The following is a 16,702-nucleotide window of genomic DNA, read 5'->3' as shown; positions in this document are numbered from 1 at the left end:
TCCTTTTTTTTTTTCTCTTTAAAACTTTAGGCTCTTTCCAGGGTTAAATTTTTGTGACAGGAACTGGTTTCTAGGAAGGAAGCACTGGCTGCAAATAAATTAGATATTAACCCGTCAACACTCACATCCCCACAGCACTGATGTACTTCTAGCCCTGGCCATGGAACGTGCCAGTGCTTGTGCGCTTTTCAGGTCTACAGCTCTGAGCTCCAATATTTCTCCTGCAGCATCTGTTATCTTTTGTCTTTCCTGCATCCTGCAGAAATACCCTGTCAGGAATCTGCTGAATGTGATGAAAGTTTGTTGTGTGTTTTGTTTCCTGCTGAATATGTCTAGAATGATGCAAGTGACTTGTGCTGGAAAAGCAAAAGGTTCGTTTACAGGGTTTTTTAAAACATTTCTGCCGGGAAGTATCAGGACAAAACATCGTTCAGAATTCCCAAATTCTCAAAGTCGGGGGTGAGGATTCCTTGAAAAAGATGGGAGTTTTCATGGCTTTCACCGTCTCTTTGTGAACCACTTGCTGGAAGTGGGGACAAGGGGCAGGGACTTGAGGAGATCTGGCATTTGAGGTATGAAGAGATGTCTTTTGTTGAAGGGAGGAAAGATGGTCTGACAGAGATTTGACAGAAACTAAGGGCCTGGATCCTGGGGGAAAAGGCCCTTTCCAAGGAGAAAGAAGTATGTCTGGATTCTTGAAAATGCAATTACTCCTTTCCTCAGTTTGTTGAAGGATAACAGATGCACTCGCTCGGCTGTTCCCGGGCAGACTTGCCCAAGCTGATCAAGGCACCTTGTAGCTCGGGGACCAGGGCAGCTGAGGGGAGCTGGAAGTGATTACACATGAATGGCCAGTGAGGTTTGCAGGTTTCTGTGTTGCAAATCCCTGGGTTGGGGGCGGGGGGGCAGGGAGAATATTGGTAGTTCAGTTGTTGTTCCTAATGAAACTTTTACTTCAGGAAGTAATTAGCACAGTTATCAGCACCAGTTATCAGACTCCAGCACTGACTCCTCTGTCAAGGTTGGAATTCCCCAAGCTGTCCCACAATTTCCCCTCACCGCTGACCTGTAGAAGTAAAAGGGGGCTTCAGCCCCCAAGGCCCATTCAGACCTTGATCTCTCTGCTGGGACTGCTGGGGTTTTGTGATGCAGACTACCGCAGCCAGGAAGGTCCCCCATGCTGGCTGCTCACCTGGCCTCGCTCATTGGGCCCAGGAGTTTTTCAGCTTCCTGAAATGGCAGTGCTGGGTTTGGGTCCTTAAGCACCCTTTTGGGAGGCAGAGTCTTTGTCTCATGCCTTTGAGGCTGCTGTGCTGTCCAAGACAGCAGCATCTCTTTATCCAAGCATGCTCCATCTCTTTATCCAAGCATGCTCCACATTTATAGCAGGTGCAAGGCTCCTTTTACATCCTTTTGCTCTTCAGAGACAGAAGATAGTAGAGCTGGCAGATAAGTACTACATTTAGTATGGTAATTGTAATCACAGACAGATACCTTAGATGAGTGATTCTCAACCAGGGTGTTATTGCTCCTTAGGGTGCTTTGAGATCATTTTAGGGGTGCCATGGGGTGTCATGCAAATTGAGCACTGCTAGACGTGCAAGCATGATTCACATGATGAACCCAGAGATTTCCGATAGGAATCCGTAGCATTAAAAAACATTCTGACCTATTGTGATCTTTCTGAGTTCTTTGCAACAGAAGAGTTGTTCTATTAAGTTTTTGTTATCAAAAAACCAGTGGAAACCCAGAGCTAGCATTTTCTGTGGGTGACCTTGAGTCTATTGGGGGGAGTTGCAAGCCTAAAACAGGTTGAGAGCCACTGCGTTACAGAGTCCCCAGCATCAAACAGATTCCCAAGCTGGACACAGATATGCCCCCAAATCATCCCAGAGAACTTGGCTGAGCCCCTCCAAGCACATTTCAGAGATGCCATTGAATTAAAGCTTTCACTTTCTGCCATCAATGGCTACAAATGAGGTGATGTTTTATCAGCATTGGGTTAGAAGCCTACTTAAGGAGTTTTGGTGAGCTCATGAGGGCATAGGGAGGGGGGTGGGAAAGGTTGCCCCAGCCCCTTGTCACAGCTGTTTATATTGCCTGGCCCGGGGGGGACATGGGACAGGGAGATGCCAATTTATCCTATCCTACCCTGGACTCCTCCGCCCTGCACCCCTGCAAGGAGTGCTGGAGAGAGAGGACAGGTAGGGTCTCCATGGAGACTGGCCCAGGACCCCTACAGGTAGGGCACACTCAGGTGGGCAAATGGGATGGGGCTGCGGGCAGGTGGGGTGCAGTGTCTGGGAGTGGGATGGGCGGCTGGCGCTGGGATCTTGGGGCACTGAGAATACAGGGCTGGGGCATGGGGCAGAGCTGTAATCGGCTCCCCGCATGTCCCTGCAACTGGTGCCCGTTGCACAAGGAACCACAGGGCAGGAAACTGGCACCTGTCGCAGAGATAAGTGGAGAGTGGATTGCAGGCCCTGGCCCCTGCTGTCACCACCATGCAATCCCGGCCCCAGCCCTGCCCACCCATCTTGCTCCTGGACATTGCTCTCTGTCTGCCTATGCCCCCATCCCATCCCTCAGGCCAAGTGTACCCTGCCCATGGGGGTCCCAGGCTGGTGTCCATGGAGACCCTGCCCCCCTCTGTCTGATGCCCCTGGCAGTGGGTGCAGGGTAAATGGGCCCATGGTGCCCAGGCAATGGGAATGGGGGCTAGGGGCCTGCCATGGTGGCGGTAGCAGGGCACACACCTGCTCCTAGGCAGCAATGGTGGGGCTGCTAGGAAATCAGATCTGACTGCTGTGCTGTTCCTACCCCACTGCCCTGCTGCTCAGCTCCGTGGACTATAGCTCTAGGAGTGCCTGAGAGTCATGTGAGGGGATAGGGCGGGCTGTGCCAGGCAGTACCTCCATGGTTGGGGTGGCAGGACCAGCCACATGCACCATGGCCCAGGCTGCCCCAAGCACCTCGGCCGGGTGGGGCATTTGGACCTGCTGCATGCTGGATGGAATCACTTGACAGGCTGGGTATAGCCCATGGGCCATATTTAGCCCACCGCTGCCCCAGATGGAGCTAAATAAACTTGTAGTTGGGAACCTGTCATCAGAGCTTTGCTCAGTGTCCCTCCTCCAAAGCAGCTGTGGGGTGGGTGTCTCAGATGGAGGCTTCATTTGCAGTGACATTAGGTCACTAAGAGTTATTCTAAAGTGGCAGCTGTGCACCAGATGGGACATACTGTGCATCTTCCCCAGGGCTCTGATATTCCAAGTATCACTAAGCATTGATAAAAAATCACTATATTGTCATCAGTGCCTGCAGGCATAGTGGTAGCGTGCAGCCTAGGTAGCACCTGTGTTCCTGAATCATGTTTGAAAATCTTGCCCCAGAGTTGTAGTGCAAGTGGGGACCACAGTTGAGGTACAGTTTGGTCTCAGCTAAGACTGATGTTGAGCCACTGGCTGGGGCCGTTTTCCGCAGACGTGTTCTACCACATAGACAGGGTGAGAACAGAGCGTTGGAATCAGCCATCATAAGCCCAGAGTGACTTTGCTAAAGTCAGTGGAGCTACATCAGTGTTGGAGAGGTGCATTAGGTGCAGGGATTGATAGGGAGAGACAGGTGAATGAGGAATTAGTTATCCCACAGACATAACTCTTTTCTTCTGTTCCTGAATTATCCATGAGTAAGTTTGGGTTCTTATTAATATTGATAACCTTCAGCAATCCGTCTGGGAGAAGATACTGCATCCTGAGGACTGGTTACCGACTACTTACTTAGGATAGATGGGAATTGTGGCTGGAAAGAGGTGGGGCATTGTTTCTGCTCCCTTACTGGAGAATAAATAATGTAGGATCTGGCTTGTATCTGGATCCCTACTGCCAGTCATGAAGCAGAGTGGAACAGCCATCCTCCCAATTATGTGTATGGGCAGAAGTCCTTTGAGGAAATGGAATATTATTTACCTTATAGGGGCACCTATAAGCCTCAGCATATTAGGTTCTGTAGACACGTAGCGAGAGAGAGTCCCTACCCCGATGACCTTAGCATAAGTGCAGATGAAATTAGTGACTTGCCCAGGGCCACCCAGCAGGCCAGTGGCAGAGCCAGAACCAACACCCCAGTCCTCCGAGTGCTTCTTTTGAAGGGAAAGGGGCCTGAGCCTGGGGGAACTGAACAGCTGTTTGTGGGGGAACAGGAGAAGGAATGTTTCTTATTACCATTTAGCAGTGTTCACCCAGCTCCAGTTACAACAGACCCTGGGAGGGTGTGGGGGGTAATTCATAGTAACAGCTTCCCAGGCACCAAGTGTTAAATACCTTATTACTTTTCACTTTTCAATTATCAGACACCCGATAGCATCTTCATAAGCAGTGAAAGCCTGAAATTAAATCCCTGGCCGCATGTGTGGCGCTCAGTTTATCTCTGGCATGTGAGCTTGGCATGTGCATTAGGGAGGGCTGGGATGTTTTATCAAGGGCAGCATTTCCCAGGGCAATCTCTTCTTGGCTCGCCCTCCAGCCTTTCTCAGACCTGCGGTTGTGGAATCTCCAGGGCAGAGGAATTATGCCTCTTCCAGCTTAATGAGAAGCCATCTCCTCTCTTGTCCCTCACACCTCAAGCCTGAACAAAGAGAAACTCCACCTAGATGACTGTTCTCCATCCCTACTCTGCTGTCTGGACACGGGCAGCAAGATGTGATCTCCTGGCTAAATCATGGCTATGGAAACCGGGACTCAGGCTCTAACGCTGACTCGTTCTGTGATGCTGACTGGAGAAAATCAGAGCAGTGGTGTACATAGGGTTTCTTTGAGGAGCTCTGTAAGAGGGGAGTAGATTTTAAAAGAGCCAGGCTGTGAAGTTGCTGCTTCTTGGCCTGTCTCTGATCTTCTGCTGAAGTGGGTTTGTTCAGACCAGGTCTCACTCAGATGGCAATAAAGCCCCATGTACCACCACTCTTGTCTGTCCCACCCAGGGGTGTAGCATAAACCTGGGCAGACCCTGCATGCACATTGAAGGTGGGTGTATCTTGCCACCACTCCTTTCTGTTCCCTCTGCCCCTCCCCCCATCATTCTCTTTACTAGATTTTAAATCCCCTCCATGTGTTTTTTTCCAACTACTGCAGCAGGAAGCCTTCTTATTTCAGAGAAATCAGAAGATAACAGAGCCACACGGGCACATGCAGAATCAGAAAACATACATTGGCCAAGCCGATTACTCTCTGCTACCCCATGAGTCCTGATTAAATGCTAACCTTGTGCTATTAATCCCATTCATCTGCATCTTCAATCTGTGCAGCAGCCATGCCTGGAAAGCAACTCCTATGCATAGGGCACTCCCCGGAGGCAGGAAATTACACTGATTTTTTTTCTTTTCTTTTTTGGTTAATACCAATAGCAATGGTGGAAATGGCACTGTAGGTCAGGGGGTTGGGAATGGACCAACAACTGTCCCATCCAGGGTGCTGCTTTTGATCCAGATCATAATTCTAAAGTAATTTCCCTGGTTATTGTGGAGTAATCTTGCCCCATGTCTCCCTTCCCTAAATCTCTGATTTCTCTTAAGCCATCCTGGCCATCCTGCTTCCTCATGCAAGCCCTGGCTGGCTGGTGGGTATGTCATAGGCCTTCTCACTTTTGTCCACATCCTTATCTCTGAAGCTCTCTCAGAGCACCAAGAACCCTCCCTCTCCAGGATAGCAAACCCAGGGCTGTAGAGAGAGACAAGTGTTCCCCAAGGGGTGGATAGGAAGCGCCTGACTTCCCAGCACCTCTTAGCGTGGGGCAGTCATTGGCACTTATTCCGTGGGGGTAGAAATCCTACTGAATCAGAGGTCATTACTAGTTCTTTGCACAGTTGTAAATGACTGATACTGAGTTCAGGGCAGGGAGGGGATTGGGCCCCAGCGCCAAGCTGTGCAAAGGCAGCTGGGGAGTGTGAGTCACAGCTTGGGAAAGCTCCCCTTTCATGTCCCAAGCATTGCCCTAGTGCAGTTCCTCCAGAGCCCTTTGCTTCTCCCAAAAATGAAACCAGCTGAGCATTGTTCAGATTATCACCAGGCTGGTCCTGGCCAGATCCTCCTGGGGTATCCATCAGTGGAGCTGCATGGAGTGATGCTGGCTAACACCAGCTCAGGATGTAGCCCCTTGGGGAGACGGGGTGAATGTTGCCAGCACAGCCCAGCTCCTGTCAGAGTCTCCTGGCCTGGATACTGCCCCGTTCTTTCCCAGTCTTGCAACACCCCTCTCTCTGGAGCACCTGCACTCCTAGGACAGAGCACATTTCACACTGGCTGTATTGTGATCACTGATGAGGAGTCTCCCACTAGATTGGATAGCACCAGAACTCGCTCCTGTCTGGCAACCAGGACTGGCTTCTGTGAGCAGAGCTGGCAGCTTAAACACAGCTTCTAGTGGGCAGGAATGCACACCCCATAAACCAGTGTTTCTCAACCCATGGGTCGTGGGTTGCAAAAATATATGAAAGGGTCACAAACAAACTTTAAAAATGGATTCTCCTATAAAGGAGAAAAATGTGGGAAACTGTGGCTTTTTCCTTGCTGGCTTCAGGCTGACACTGGGGGACTGGGGCCCGAGGGTGGTGGGCAACAGGTCGAGACTGAGGGGCGCTGGGTCGGGACTGGCCATTGATGTTTACAAATGGGTCCGGGTACAAAAAAGTTTGAGAACCACTGCCATAAACAGCCATCCCTGGCAGCCCCCTTGGAGAGAGGGGCAAAGTAAATCATGGAGGCTGAAGATCTATCAATCCCAGGGGACAGCCCTGGGGAAGTTGGAGGACAGGGGAAGGGCTTGTCTTGGGGTTGTCCCATTCTGTGGGTACATCTGGAATTTCCCCCCTCTTGCTGTTCATACCAGCACCAGTTTAACCATAAAACTTAGCAAACTCTTTCTTTCTCAAGGAAAAACACTCACCTTTGCTGCTTTTCCTCCTTGTGTACAATGCAGGTCAGTGCTGCCCTGGTGCGGTTTGGAAATACTGGGTCTCATCTGAGAGCTGGTGGCTGGTGTCAGGTTAGAAGTGGGGGGCACTCTGTAGCATCTGGGCCTTTGTTTAGGGCTTCAGCTTGGTCCTGTTGAAGTCAGTGGCCAGCCTCAGTGGAAGACAGTAGGTCGCCTGCTATCTGGGCTGTGCTGGTGATTCTGCATGTGTTGCAGGGCCCCATGGGGCCTGTCCACAGGCACGGAGCTAGTCTGGGATTTACAGATTTTGTACATAGATGCAGCTGACCTACCCAGAGGCTTCCAGGCCCCAGCAGGAATCTGAGACAGATGTGGTCTCACTAAGCATACTGAACGCTGCTGCCGTTCAGTGGTCCGTGGCAGATACTAAGTGGGGACCTGCTCCTCTGCCAGGCAGTGGCAAAACCTCAGTGGTTTCAATGGAAGCAGCGCAGGACCTGTTGCTGGAGGAGTGAGGAAGAAACTTGGTTTGAACCAGGCACTGAGACTGAATGTGACTCCAGACCTGGTGCTGCTGGACACCATGCTGAGGGCCTGGGGCAGCTTGTGTCTGGCAGCTTGCACTGCCCTTCTCAATGGTGCGAAGAAGAACCAATTTCACTGGCTTCCCAGTCTGATCCTTTGAGTGCTTGGATTATACCAGTGTGACACCCATGGGGAGGGGGTATGGCCTAGTGGATACAGCATCAGAGTGGGACTCGGGAATCTTGGGCTTTATTTTACCACTGGCTCGCTGGGTGACCTTGGGCAGGTCTCTTCACCTCCCTGAACCTCCCTTTCTCCCTCTGTAAAGCTGGGAGGATGCTAAGCCCTACTGATGGAAAGCACTAGATAAGAGCTAGGGATTATTATTTGTTCCTGATTTACACTGCGAGACTGGAATCAAACCCCTGGCAGCTACTTTTGGATGCACTTGCAGGCAGTAGCCTGGCTTGACACAAACCTCTCGCCTCCCCTTCCTCCCCACAGCTTCCTCCTCAGTAGGTCAGTGTTAGAAGGGCAGCAGGGCCACGGTAGCTTCCTGGCTTGGCAGAAGCGAGGTGAGTGTGTGCCTGTGCGTTTGGACAGCAGTGGAGAGAAACAATTTTGCCTCCGGCTGTCAGCTCTTGCTCGCTGGTTTCTCTGAAGCTTTCAGTGCTATGGTTTCATCTCCCAGAGAGAGAAGCAAAAGCAGCAGGAAAAATGGAGGCCTTCAATGTTCCTTTTTTGTCCGACTGCAGGAGAGCTGGGCCAGGGATGGGGGGGACGGTTTGGGAGACAGCCTCATTCATTTGAAATGCAAGCTGCACAAAGGCTGAAAAGCAAGAGAAGGAGCCTAATTGATATTTGGCCTCACAGTGCCTCTTCTGTTAAAGGCTTTCGCCCAGCGAGCGCGTGCTATAGCAACTACGGACCACGTGCTGCTGAGGGGGCGGCTGGTGAAAAAGGGGGCTTTATGGGGTGGAAGAGCAGGTGTATCAGCAGGGACAGAACCCTGGCTCATGGGCTGGCAGCAGTCTTGGAGTCATCGAAACAAACAGCAAATCCTCCAGTTTGCCCTGGTGTCACCCATGCTGGTCACCTGGTTGGCATGGGCGGTTCACACACTCCCGAAGGACAGGTGAGACAGACCATACTCGGCCACAGCACTGGCCAGGATCCACCTTGACCTAGAAGCACTGGTCGATTAATAGACCCCAGATAAAGCAGAACTGGGGTGACCTTCCCCATCCTTCCTGACATTTTGTTTTTAAGGGACCTGCCAATTTAGTTTAAGTCCCAAATTTACTGCTCCTTTTTTAAAGGGACAAGGTGGCTTAGCTGAAGCCCGTTAGAGTCCAAAGGGAGATTCCCAATGACTGAACTTGACTTTGGGTCAGGTCTGAAAAGCTGATATGAAGAGCAATACTATGTAAAAATCTTATCGAAATACAGTCAAGCTTTTCACTCTAAATGGAGGAAGCATGTCTCTACCATGATAGGTAATGAAACACAGCTGCTAGCTACAGCCAGGAAAGTGAACCTGACTGGAAGCCAACCAGTTGCCTTTCACTAGGTCAGCTGTATTTGCAAAGTACAGTAGGATCTGGCTTTGTTGTCATGGGTATTATACCTGTACTGAAAACAGAAAAGCCCTTTGTTAGCAGTGGATAGAGGGAGCTGTGATTTCTGAAGGCACAGGGGGCTGAATCCTTGGTTCTGGTTAACCGCATGTTGATGCTACCAGAAGGCAAACTGGCAGGAGATGTGGTTTGGTTTAAGCTTTTTCAGGCTTGTGGTGAAAACAAATAACTGCCAGTCCAGAGCTTCTCGAACAGCTTGGATCAGCTTAATCATTACATCAGAGCAGTACCCGGAGGCTCTGACCAAGATAAAAGGCCCTTTGTGGTGGGTGCTGCACAGTGAAAGGCAGACACTATCCTGAAGAGTTTACAAGCTAAATAGACAAGGGAGACCAAAGGCAGGAAGGGAAAGAGGAGTTGTGACAGTCCCAAGGTCACACAGCAAGTCAGTGGCAGAGTCAGGAATGGACCCCAGGTGCTCTGACTCCTAGGCTTGTGTTGTACCCACTTAACCATGTCACATGGCCACATGGTTTATTTTCACTACTTATTACTGGCATTCAAGTAGCACTTAGAAAGTCCCCAACCAAAACTGAGGCCCATTGTTCTGAGCAATGAGTTATGCCAGTAAGGAAAATCCTGAGATGTTGACTGCGGTCCCATAAAAGCCCAAGGGTCTCATTGTCTTCTCACTTCCACTGGCGTAAATCAGGAGTAACTCCCCAGTACAAAACCAGCGTAAGAGAAAAGAGAATCATACCCTGCATCTTAGGCCAGAGGTCTGAGGTCAGGCAGGCACAACACCACCTGCAGATAGTCCTTTGGGATGAAAGACTTGGATTTTCTTCCTGACTCTGCCACTGTTGTGTGACCTTGGACAACGCCTTTTACTTTTCCATACCTGTTTTCCACTACCATTTGTCTGTTTAGGTTGTAAACTCTCTGGAGCAAGCACCTCGCACAATATGTGCCTATATAGCACCTGGCACAATGGGGCTTTCTTTTGGTTTGTGACTCTATGTGCTCTTCTGATGCAAATTATAGATTAAAAGGGCAATTAAAAGGAAAGACTGGACCAGACCCCTAAAAAGATTTAGGAATCTAATTCCATTGAACTCAGTAGGCATTTGGACACCTAGATCAGAGTCAGACACCTTTTGGATCTGGCCTGTGATTCAACACTGCCGCACAATGAAAAACTATTAGAAAAAAAGAAGATGAAGTCATGCACACAGCTAGGGAGAAATGAAATAACAAATCAGCTCTAGGAAAGGACACAGCACTTCTGTACTGGCCTCTCTGTGGGAGAGGTGCTCAGATAGAAACAGTAAGACAGAGGTTGCCGGATTTGCATCTCTTCTTGTTTGCATGCACCCTTTCCAGACTTCATTTTTTCAAGCTGTTTGTAAAACCCTGGAAACTAGCTGAGCTCATCTGACATGGACAAAGCTCTGTCACACCTCAGTATGTATTCCTTCAAGGTTAATAGTAATTCTGATGCAATAATGTACACTTTTCATCAGCATAATACAGATGGTCTCTTTCTGTAGCATTTGCCATCAAGGATGCCTTTGATCACTCTGTAGAAGCTATTAATCAATGCTTACAGGAGCCCAGTTATTCTCCCCCATTAAAAATGGGGAAACCAAGGCACTGAAAAATAAGCTTCCCCCTATTTTTGGAAACTTGGGTTTTAGCAGCTCAGCCTGCGCTACAGGGAGCCAGAGTCAAGTCCCAGCTTCCTCTGCCTTCAGCTGAAGTTGCAGATGCCACGCTTGAGAAATCAGAAGTGCCCTCAGTGTCAGAGGTGAGTTGGTCACAGACATGCCCAAGTCTGCTCAGTGAGTCGGTAACAGATATAGGGATGCCACCATGAAGTCAGTACCATGAAAACTCCTTCACCATCACTGCTTCCTCTGTTTTAACATATCTGTTAGCACTCAGACCTGCTGGGCATGTCTAGTTGAGTTACGTCCTGGCTGAAAGGCCAGCATGCTACTGGTGTCTGAACTAAGCCCAGCCCTATTGTATTCCAGGGGATGGATGTGGCCATACGGTGCTGACGCCACACAGTGGGACGCTGACCTCCAAGAACTACCCTGGCACCTATCCCAACCACACAGCCTGCGAGTGGAGGATCCAGGCAGCTGAGGGGAGCTCTCTCCTGCTGGCCTTTGGGGATGTGGACATCGAATCCTCTGAACACTGCACCTCCAGCTTCTTGCTGCTCTTGTCCTCTTCTGATGGCATCAGCTATGGTAAGGGCTCCCTACATCCTGGCATCCCTTTACCATTGCAATGGCAGGGACAAGTGCCAAAGAAGACCCTGTAGGGAAGGGGATTGATGCCTTCCTACCTACTTCCATCCTTTGGTGAGGGTAGGGCTCTAGCTTGGTGGAGCCAGTGTGCTCCAAACAGGGGGTGGCAGGGCATGGTTGATTGCCTTCTTAGTGTTCTTCTGTTTGGAAGTTGAAGATGTCTCAGTCCCTTTGGGGGACTAAAGTAGAGCAAAATCAGCCCTTTAAAAGGCAGAGGCACAGCTGCACAGGGAAAGTCTGGGCATGATGCAGTGCCGCGCAGGGACAGGAACATGGGATGGACGATGTATCTTGGGCTCAGGAGTCTGTATGGTGAGATGCTACTCTTATAGGAAAATTGTAGCACTTGGTCTCAGTTCATGCTCCCAGGGTGTTACCACAATGGACACAGTAGTGATGGTGACTCTCAGTCCTGGGGTGCCATCAGATTCTTTCAAAGGTGCTGCGGGGTACAATGCAATGTTAGCACTATTAAGTGTGCAAACCTGATTCACAGAATAAACCCAGAGATTGCAAATAGGAATCAGTAGCGTTAAAAACATTCTGCGCTGTTGTGGTCTTTCTGAGTTCTTTACAACAGAAAAATGGCTGTATTATTTTTCCATAGTCAAAATATAAGTGAAAACGAAGACCTGGCACTTTCTGAGGGGTGTTTGGAGTCTAACAAGAGGTGCCTTGAGTCTAAAAAAGTTGAGAACCACTGGTCTAGTGCTAGCAAACCCAGAGGGAGCCTGTCCCTCCCCAATTCTGCCTGTATGGGTACTTGGCAAGGCATAAGCCACAATGGTTTTACATGTATGAAGCTCCTGTTGGGAATGGCAGCTTCTGCTCTAGGGGTCTGTCACTGAAGCCACCGCTGGCCCACCAGCTCCAGGGCTTTGGAGAGAGCAATCAGCCAGCACTTGCTTTGTGCCAGGCAGCATTGTTTGATCAGAGTGGAAGCCCCTGGTCTGTGTAGTGTCTCTGTCTGCTGCCTTTCATCCCAGTCACCCACCCCTGTTGATCATGCCCAGAACATCCCAGTGCCCAAGAATCCCCCAAGAAGCAGTACTCAACCACCCATGGGGAGAACAAACTCATTATATAGGCTTCCTGTGCCTTGACCCACCTGACACCCTGTGCAGTGAAATAGTGCTGGTTTTGCTCTATTTTAGATCCGAGGCCTGGTATCTGAGGGTTTGCTCATGCATCTGGGGGGATGGGTTAGGTCTGTGTGGAATGCACTGCAGGATCATGGTTTGCAAAAAATCTTAGGGAAGAGGGTGAAGAAACTGGCTTTTTATTTTTTTTTTTACAGTGGAAATAAGGTTGTGTAGCGTGTGTCAGGACTCGTGAGAGAGGGAAAACCTGCAGGGTGGGAACAGAAGTGGTCACAATGAGTTAATATTGTCCCTGGAGCAGTTGCCCAAATGTTTCTAGGATTTTCTGGGAGAGCTGAATGGACTCGAGGGATGTGACAGCACAAGCAGCTTTCAGCCGCCTGTGGACTCAATGGGGCGCTGACCTTTGGCTGTCTCTGCTGGGGATGTTTTCCTGGAATCTGTTCCCTCCTGCTACAGGCTGCCCTGGCAATGGCAGGGAGGGAAGCACAGAGGGGGTGGGAAGCAGCCCTGAGCCAAGAGGAAATGGAGGTAAACACAGAGTGGGTCAAGCGGAGGCAGCGAGGGGATCACGCGACACACAGGCGGTGCATGCCAAGCATCCAGGAAGTGTGGCATTCAGCAAAGAGAGGGCTCCATTGTGCTTGGGCCAAGGGACGCGCGAGGGGGAAATCATCAGCTGTGTCTCTGAATAACACTAGTAGTCAGATGGAAAAGGCCAATGAAATCACTGAATCAGTACCCTGGGGCTGGGATTGTTTCCTCCAGCCTATTCTCTGGGGCTTCCTGGGCTCATTGTGAGCAATCCTTATCTGTCTGCTGTGCCAGTAACCTTGCATACTGCTAAACTATGTTAGGCAAAGCAGTGACTAGAGGAAAGGCAACCCAATGGGGTGGGATTCTTGTTCATATGGGGCAGCTGTCAGTTGGGTCCCCAAATTAGGACTTGGGGCAAACCACCCCTCTGTAAATCGGCAGTTCTGTCAGCATCCATGGAGCTACTGCAGTTTTCACCAACACTGGATTTGACTCAGTAGATCTGGTGCATGACATCAAAGCACCCAGCAGGCAAACTACCCTGACCAGCCTGCTGTGGAATTCATGAAGGGGGCAGGAGGTGTCTTTGGTGGGATATCCCCTGGCGGGATTGTTTGGGGCAGGCTGCTGCATCCCACTTGCTGGGGTAGTCCCTGAGATCTCCTGCAGGGAGGCTGAAATGGAAGGCCCTATGCAACAGCAGATATTTTGACGTTGTCCTGTCTTTTCCATGACCAGGGCCACATCCCATCCAACTCATGCTTGCTACATGATACATGAAGCTTGCACACCCCATATACCTTCCCACCCCATATCCAGTTTTCTCCACTCCCACTGTTGCTGGGGTTACTGCCCAGCTCCCCTGCCTGGAGAGACACGGGACTTGCTCTGAACCGCCCATTTTCACTCACAGTTTTGCAGGTGCATGTAATGCTGTGTGAATCAAACAGTTGCTGGTCTGGGAAGTGCCAATGAAGCAGCAGCCCCCTGCACCATAATGAAGCTTAGTGAGGCCAAGACAGGCAATTTCCTGGGTCTGAAGCAAAAATCCCTCCTTGGTTATATTATCATGCAACAAAGCCCTGCATTTCCAAGGTAAGGGGGAGCCAAGTAGAAGGGAAAGCCCCTTTCAGCCCCTTCATGCACAATAAAGGAACAGAACAGGGCCCAAGCCAAGTCTCTCTCCCTTTGCAGGTCATTCCCGAGGCTGCGTTTATCTTGGCACCAAGTATTTTGCTCCATTTGACTCACACAAAGTAAATATTTAGGACCTGGCTCTGAACCCATTGCCAAGGGCTCTTTCACTCCCAAAAAAGTCCATTTCTCCCAAGCTCGGCTCAGCTTGGAGGTTCCTGCATTCTGTGAAATTCAGAAGGCTGAACTCAGCAACACCTTCGCTCCCATCGCTGCAGGTCATGCACCAGGCAGAGTTATGACCTGTGCTTACATTTCCCACCTAGAGCTCTTTTAAAGTCCCCTGTGGTTCCCTTCTCTGTGAAAGTCCATGTGTTTTCAGTGCTTCTGTCACCCCTAGTTATCTTAGTACCTGATTGCTTGACAAATATTTATTAATTTATCCTCATGACATCCTTTTGAGCCTGGGCAGGGTTGCTCCTCTCCCTGTATAGAGGTAAACTGAGGCACTAATAGGCCAAGTGATTTGCCCAGGGTCACCAAGGGAATTGGTGGCAGAACACAATGTAATTCTCTTGGGCCCCACGGGGCCAGCCTCCCTATCTCCTTGTTTAAAAGGCAACAGTGACATGGAAACAGGAGGGAATGGAACAGAAAATGTTTGGGTCACCAGCCTGCAGCTCAGGAGACCTAGATTCAAGTCCTTGCTCTGCCCCAGACTCCCTTGGTGATCCTGGGCAAGCTGATCTTGGGGCTAATCTAGATCACTTCTGTGCTGCTCCTGACAAGGCTGCTGAAAACCACATGTCCTGCACCTGTGCCTGCTCCACATTTGCCCAACCTGGAAAAGAAGCAGCGAAGCTGCCCTGAAAGTGCCCCTGGTCAGTACTTTCAACTACACAGGAGACAGAGACCACATAAGTGGCAGTGGGAGATGCCCTGAGGTGCCCCCTCTCCTCCCCTCCTCCAGCCCAGCCTGTGGGATATGCTAAGAAGGTGGCCTGACTGGAGCAGACCTCTCAAGTCATCCTCAGCTGCTGCCATGGCTCTATGCAGCCTATTTCAGACCAGTATTTACTGGAGCATCCAGGCAGCCTCTAGTCACTCCAGAGGTTGTGGGCTTGTGGGGGTGCAAAAAAATGGTGTATGGCCACAGATGCTGGCCCATTAAGTGCAGCCTGCCTAGATCTGGCCATGGTGCAGGCTTGCAGGCATCTGGGGGCACTCTCTAGCCCTGTGTTGCACCAAGAGGAGAATTAAAGAGAGCCCTTTCCTTTTCAGACAATGAAACCACCTTGCCATTTCTACTGACACTTTTCTGGCTTTTAGTGAGACCCCACTGAGCCTCCCTCAGCTGCCTTCTGCTCCCCACCTCTGCCTATATATGGTAACAATCCTGGGAACTGTGGAGGACGTGCTTTGTTGGCCAGTATATTTTTAATGCATCTTGGCCTGATCCATTGACTGCAATGCCAAGAGGGCTTGGGTCACACTCCAGTGATTGCTCTCCACAGGCCTTTCTCTGGGAGAGATGCTGTCAGGGGATCTCTCCCCACTTAGCGCAGATGTTCATGGTAACATTTTTGAAATGGAGCTCAGTTTCCTTCCTGATTTCACTCTTCCCTTCCCTCCCTTCCATGCCTTGGCAAGCTGGTTTGTGATGCCTGCTCGTAAGCACTGTCCAGGCTGCACCCTGCCCAGCACCATTGCAGGTTGTTATTGCAGGGTTACCCCAGGGGGCATGCTCTGGCTTGCGGTGATAGGGTTGTTCATGAGGCCTGAAGATGCACGCCGTGGCTAGCTGCTTCGCTGTCACTGGGTTCCCATCAGTAGAACCAGAGTGGCGCTAATTTACACAGCAATGGAAAATTTGTTCTCCAAACTGCCCTAGCAGACTTTACACTGAAGCTGGGGTTTTTTTCCCAGTTACAAGAGCACAAATTGTGTTTGGGTTTATTTTTGTACGTATAACTCACCCCATGAAGTTTTTTCTCTCACTGTCTACTGGCTCAAATGCTATAAACAGATCCTTGCTCCCCAGCTGGTGCCTTTTTGCCAAGTTTTACCCTGGAGCTAAGTTGTTGTGGTTGAGGTTTCTTTGGGGTGGAGGGGGTGTCTTTGCCACCCACTAAAAGCAGGGCTTTCTCCCCAGTGAAAGCTCTGACAGAGCCTGAGTTCGGGTTGACAGGACGTGTATCTGCTGGGATGGGGCACAGCTTCTGGCCCTGGTCTCCTAGCATTGTCTTGCTTTGTTTTCTGTGGGAAATGACACAGCTGGCAACCTCCGCAGGGCTGAGGCAAGCGGGATGGAATGAGAGATTTCACGCTGCAGCACTCTGGCAGAGGGGAGAAGGTCACTCCTGCAGAGACTGGGACTTCAGCAGAGAGGCAGGCTGGTTCCAGGGGCTGGAAAAGATCAGTCTTTCCCAGCACCAGTGCTGATCTGGCCTCACTGCCGATCTTCTCAGCCCCCTTGGAGCATCCGTGTTTGCCATCGCTTCCCGGGCTGAATGCCAGGAGGATGTTGCGGTGTGGCTGAAGGTGCCAGGAAGAGTGCAGGTTTGAGAACGTGTGAGGACAGAGG

At 50.4% G+C, this 16,702-nt stretch overlaps 1 protein-coding gene across 1 annotated transcript in view; it reads left to right on the top strand.

The window, feature by feature from the left end:
* Positions 1 to 10,468: 10,468 nt before the first annotated feature.
* The window catches only part of LOC109293914 (discoidin, CUB and LCCL domain-containing protein 1-like), a 41,705-nt gene continuing 35,471 nt past the window's right edge, over positions 10,469 to 16,702 (top strand). The window contains exons 1-2 of the mRNA XM_019512064.1: positions 10,469 to 10,493; positions 11,066 to 11,287. Coding sequence (XP_019367609.1) covers positions 10,469 to 10,493; positions 11,066 to 11,287 — 247 coding nt within the window. The remainder of the gene's footprint in view (positions 10,494 to 11,065; positions 11,288 to 16,702) is intronic.

Source organism: Gavialis gangeticus, unplaced genomic scaffold (assembly GCF_001723915.1).
Source record: "Gavialis gangeticus isolate Ggan-Ray unplaced genomic scaffold, GavGan_comp1, whole genome shotgun sequence".
In the NCBI taxonomy this organism is placed as follows: Eukaryota; Metazoa; Chordata; order Crocodylia; family Gavialidae; genus Gavialis; species Gavialis gangeticus.
Note: the sequence above shows the minus strand (reverse complement) of the source record. Positions and strands in the feature narration are given on the sequence as shown.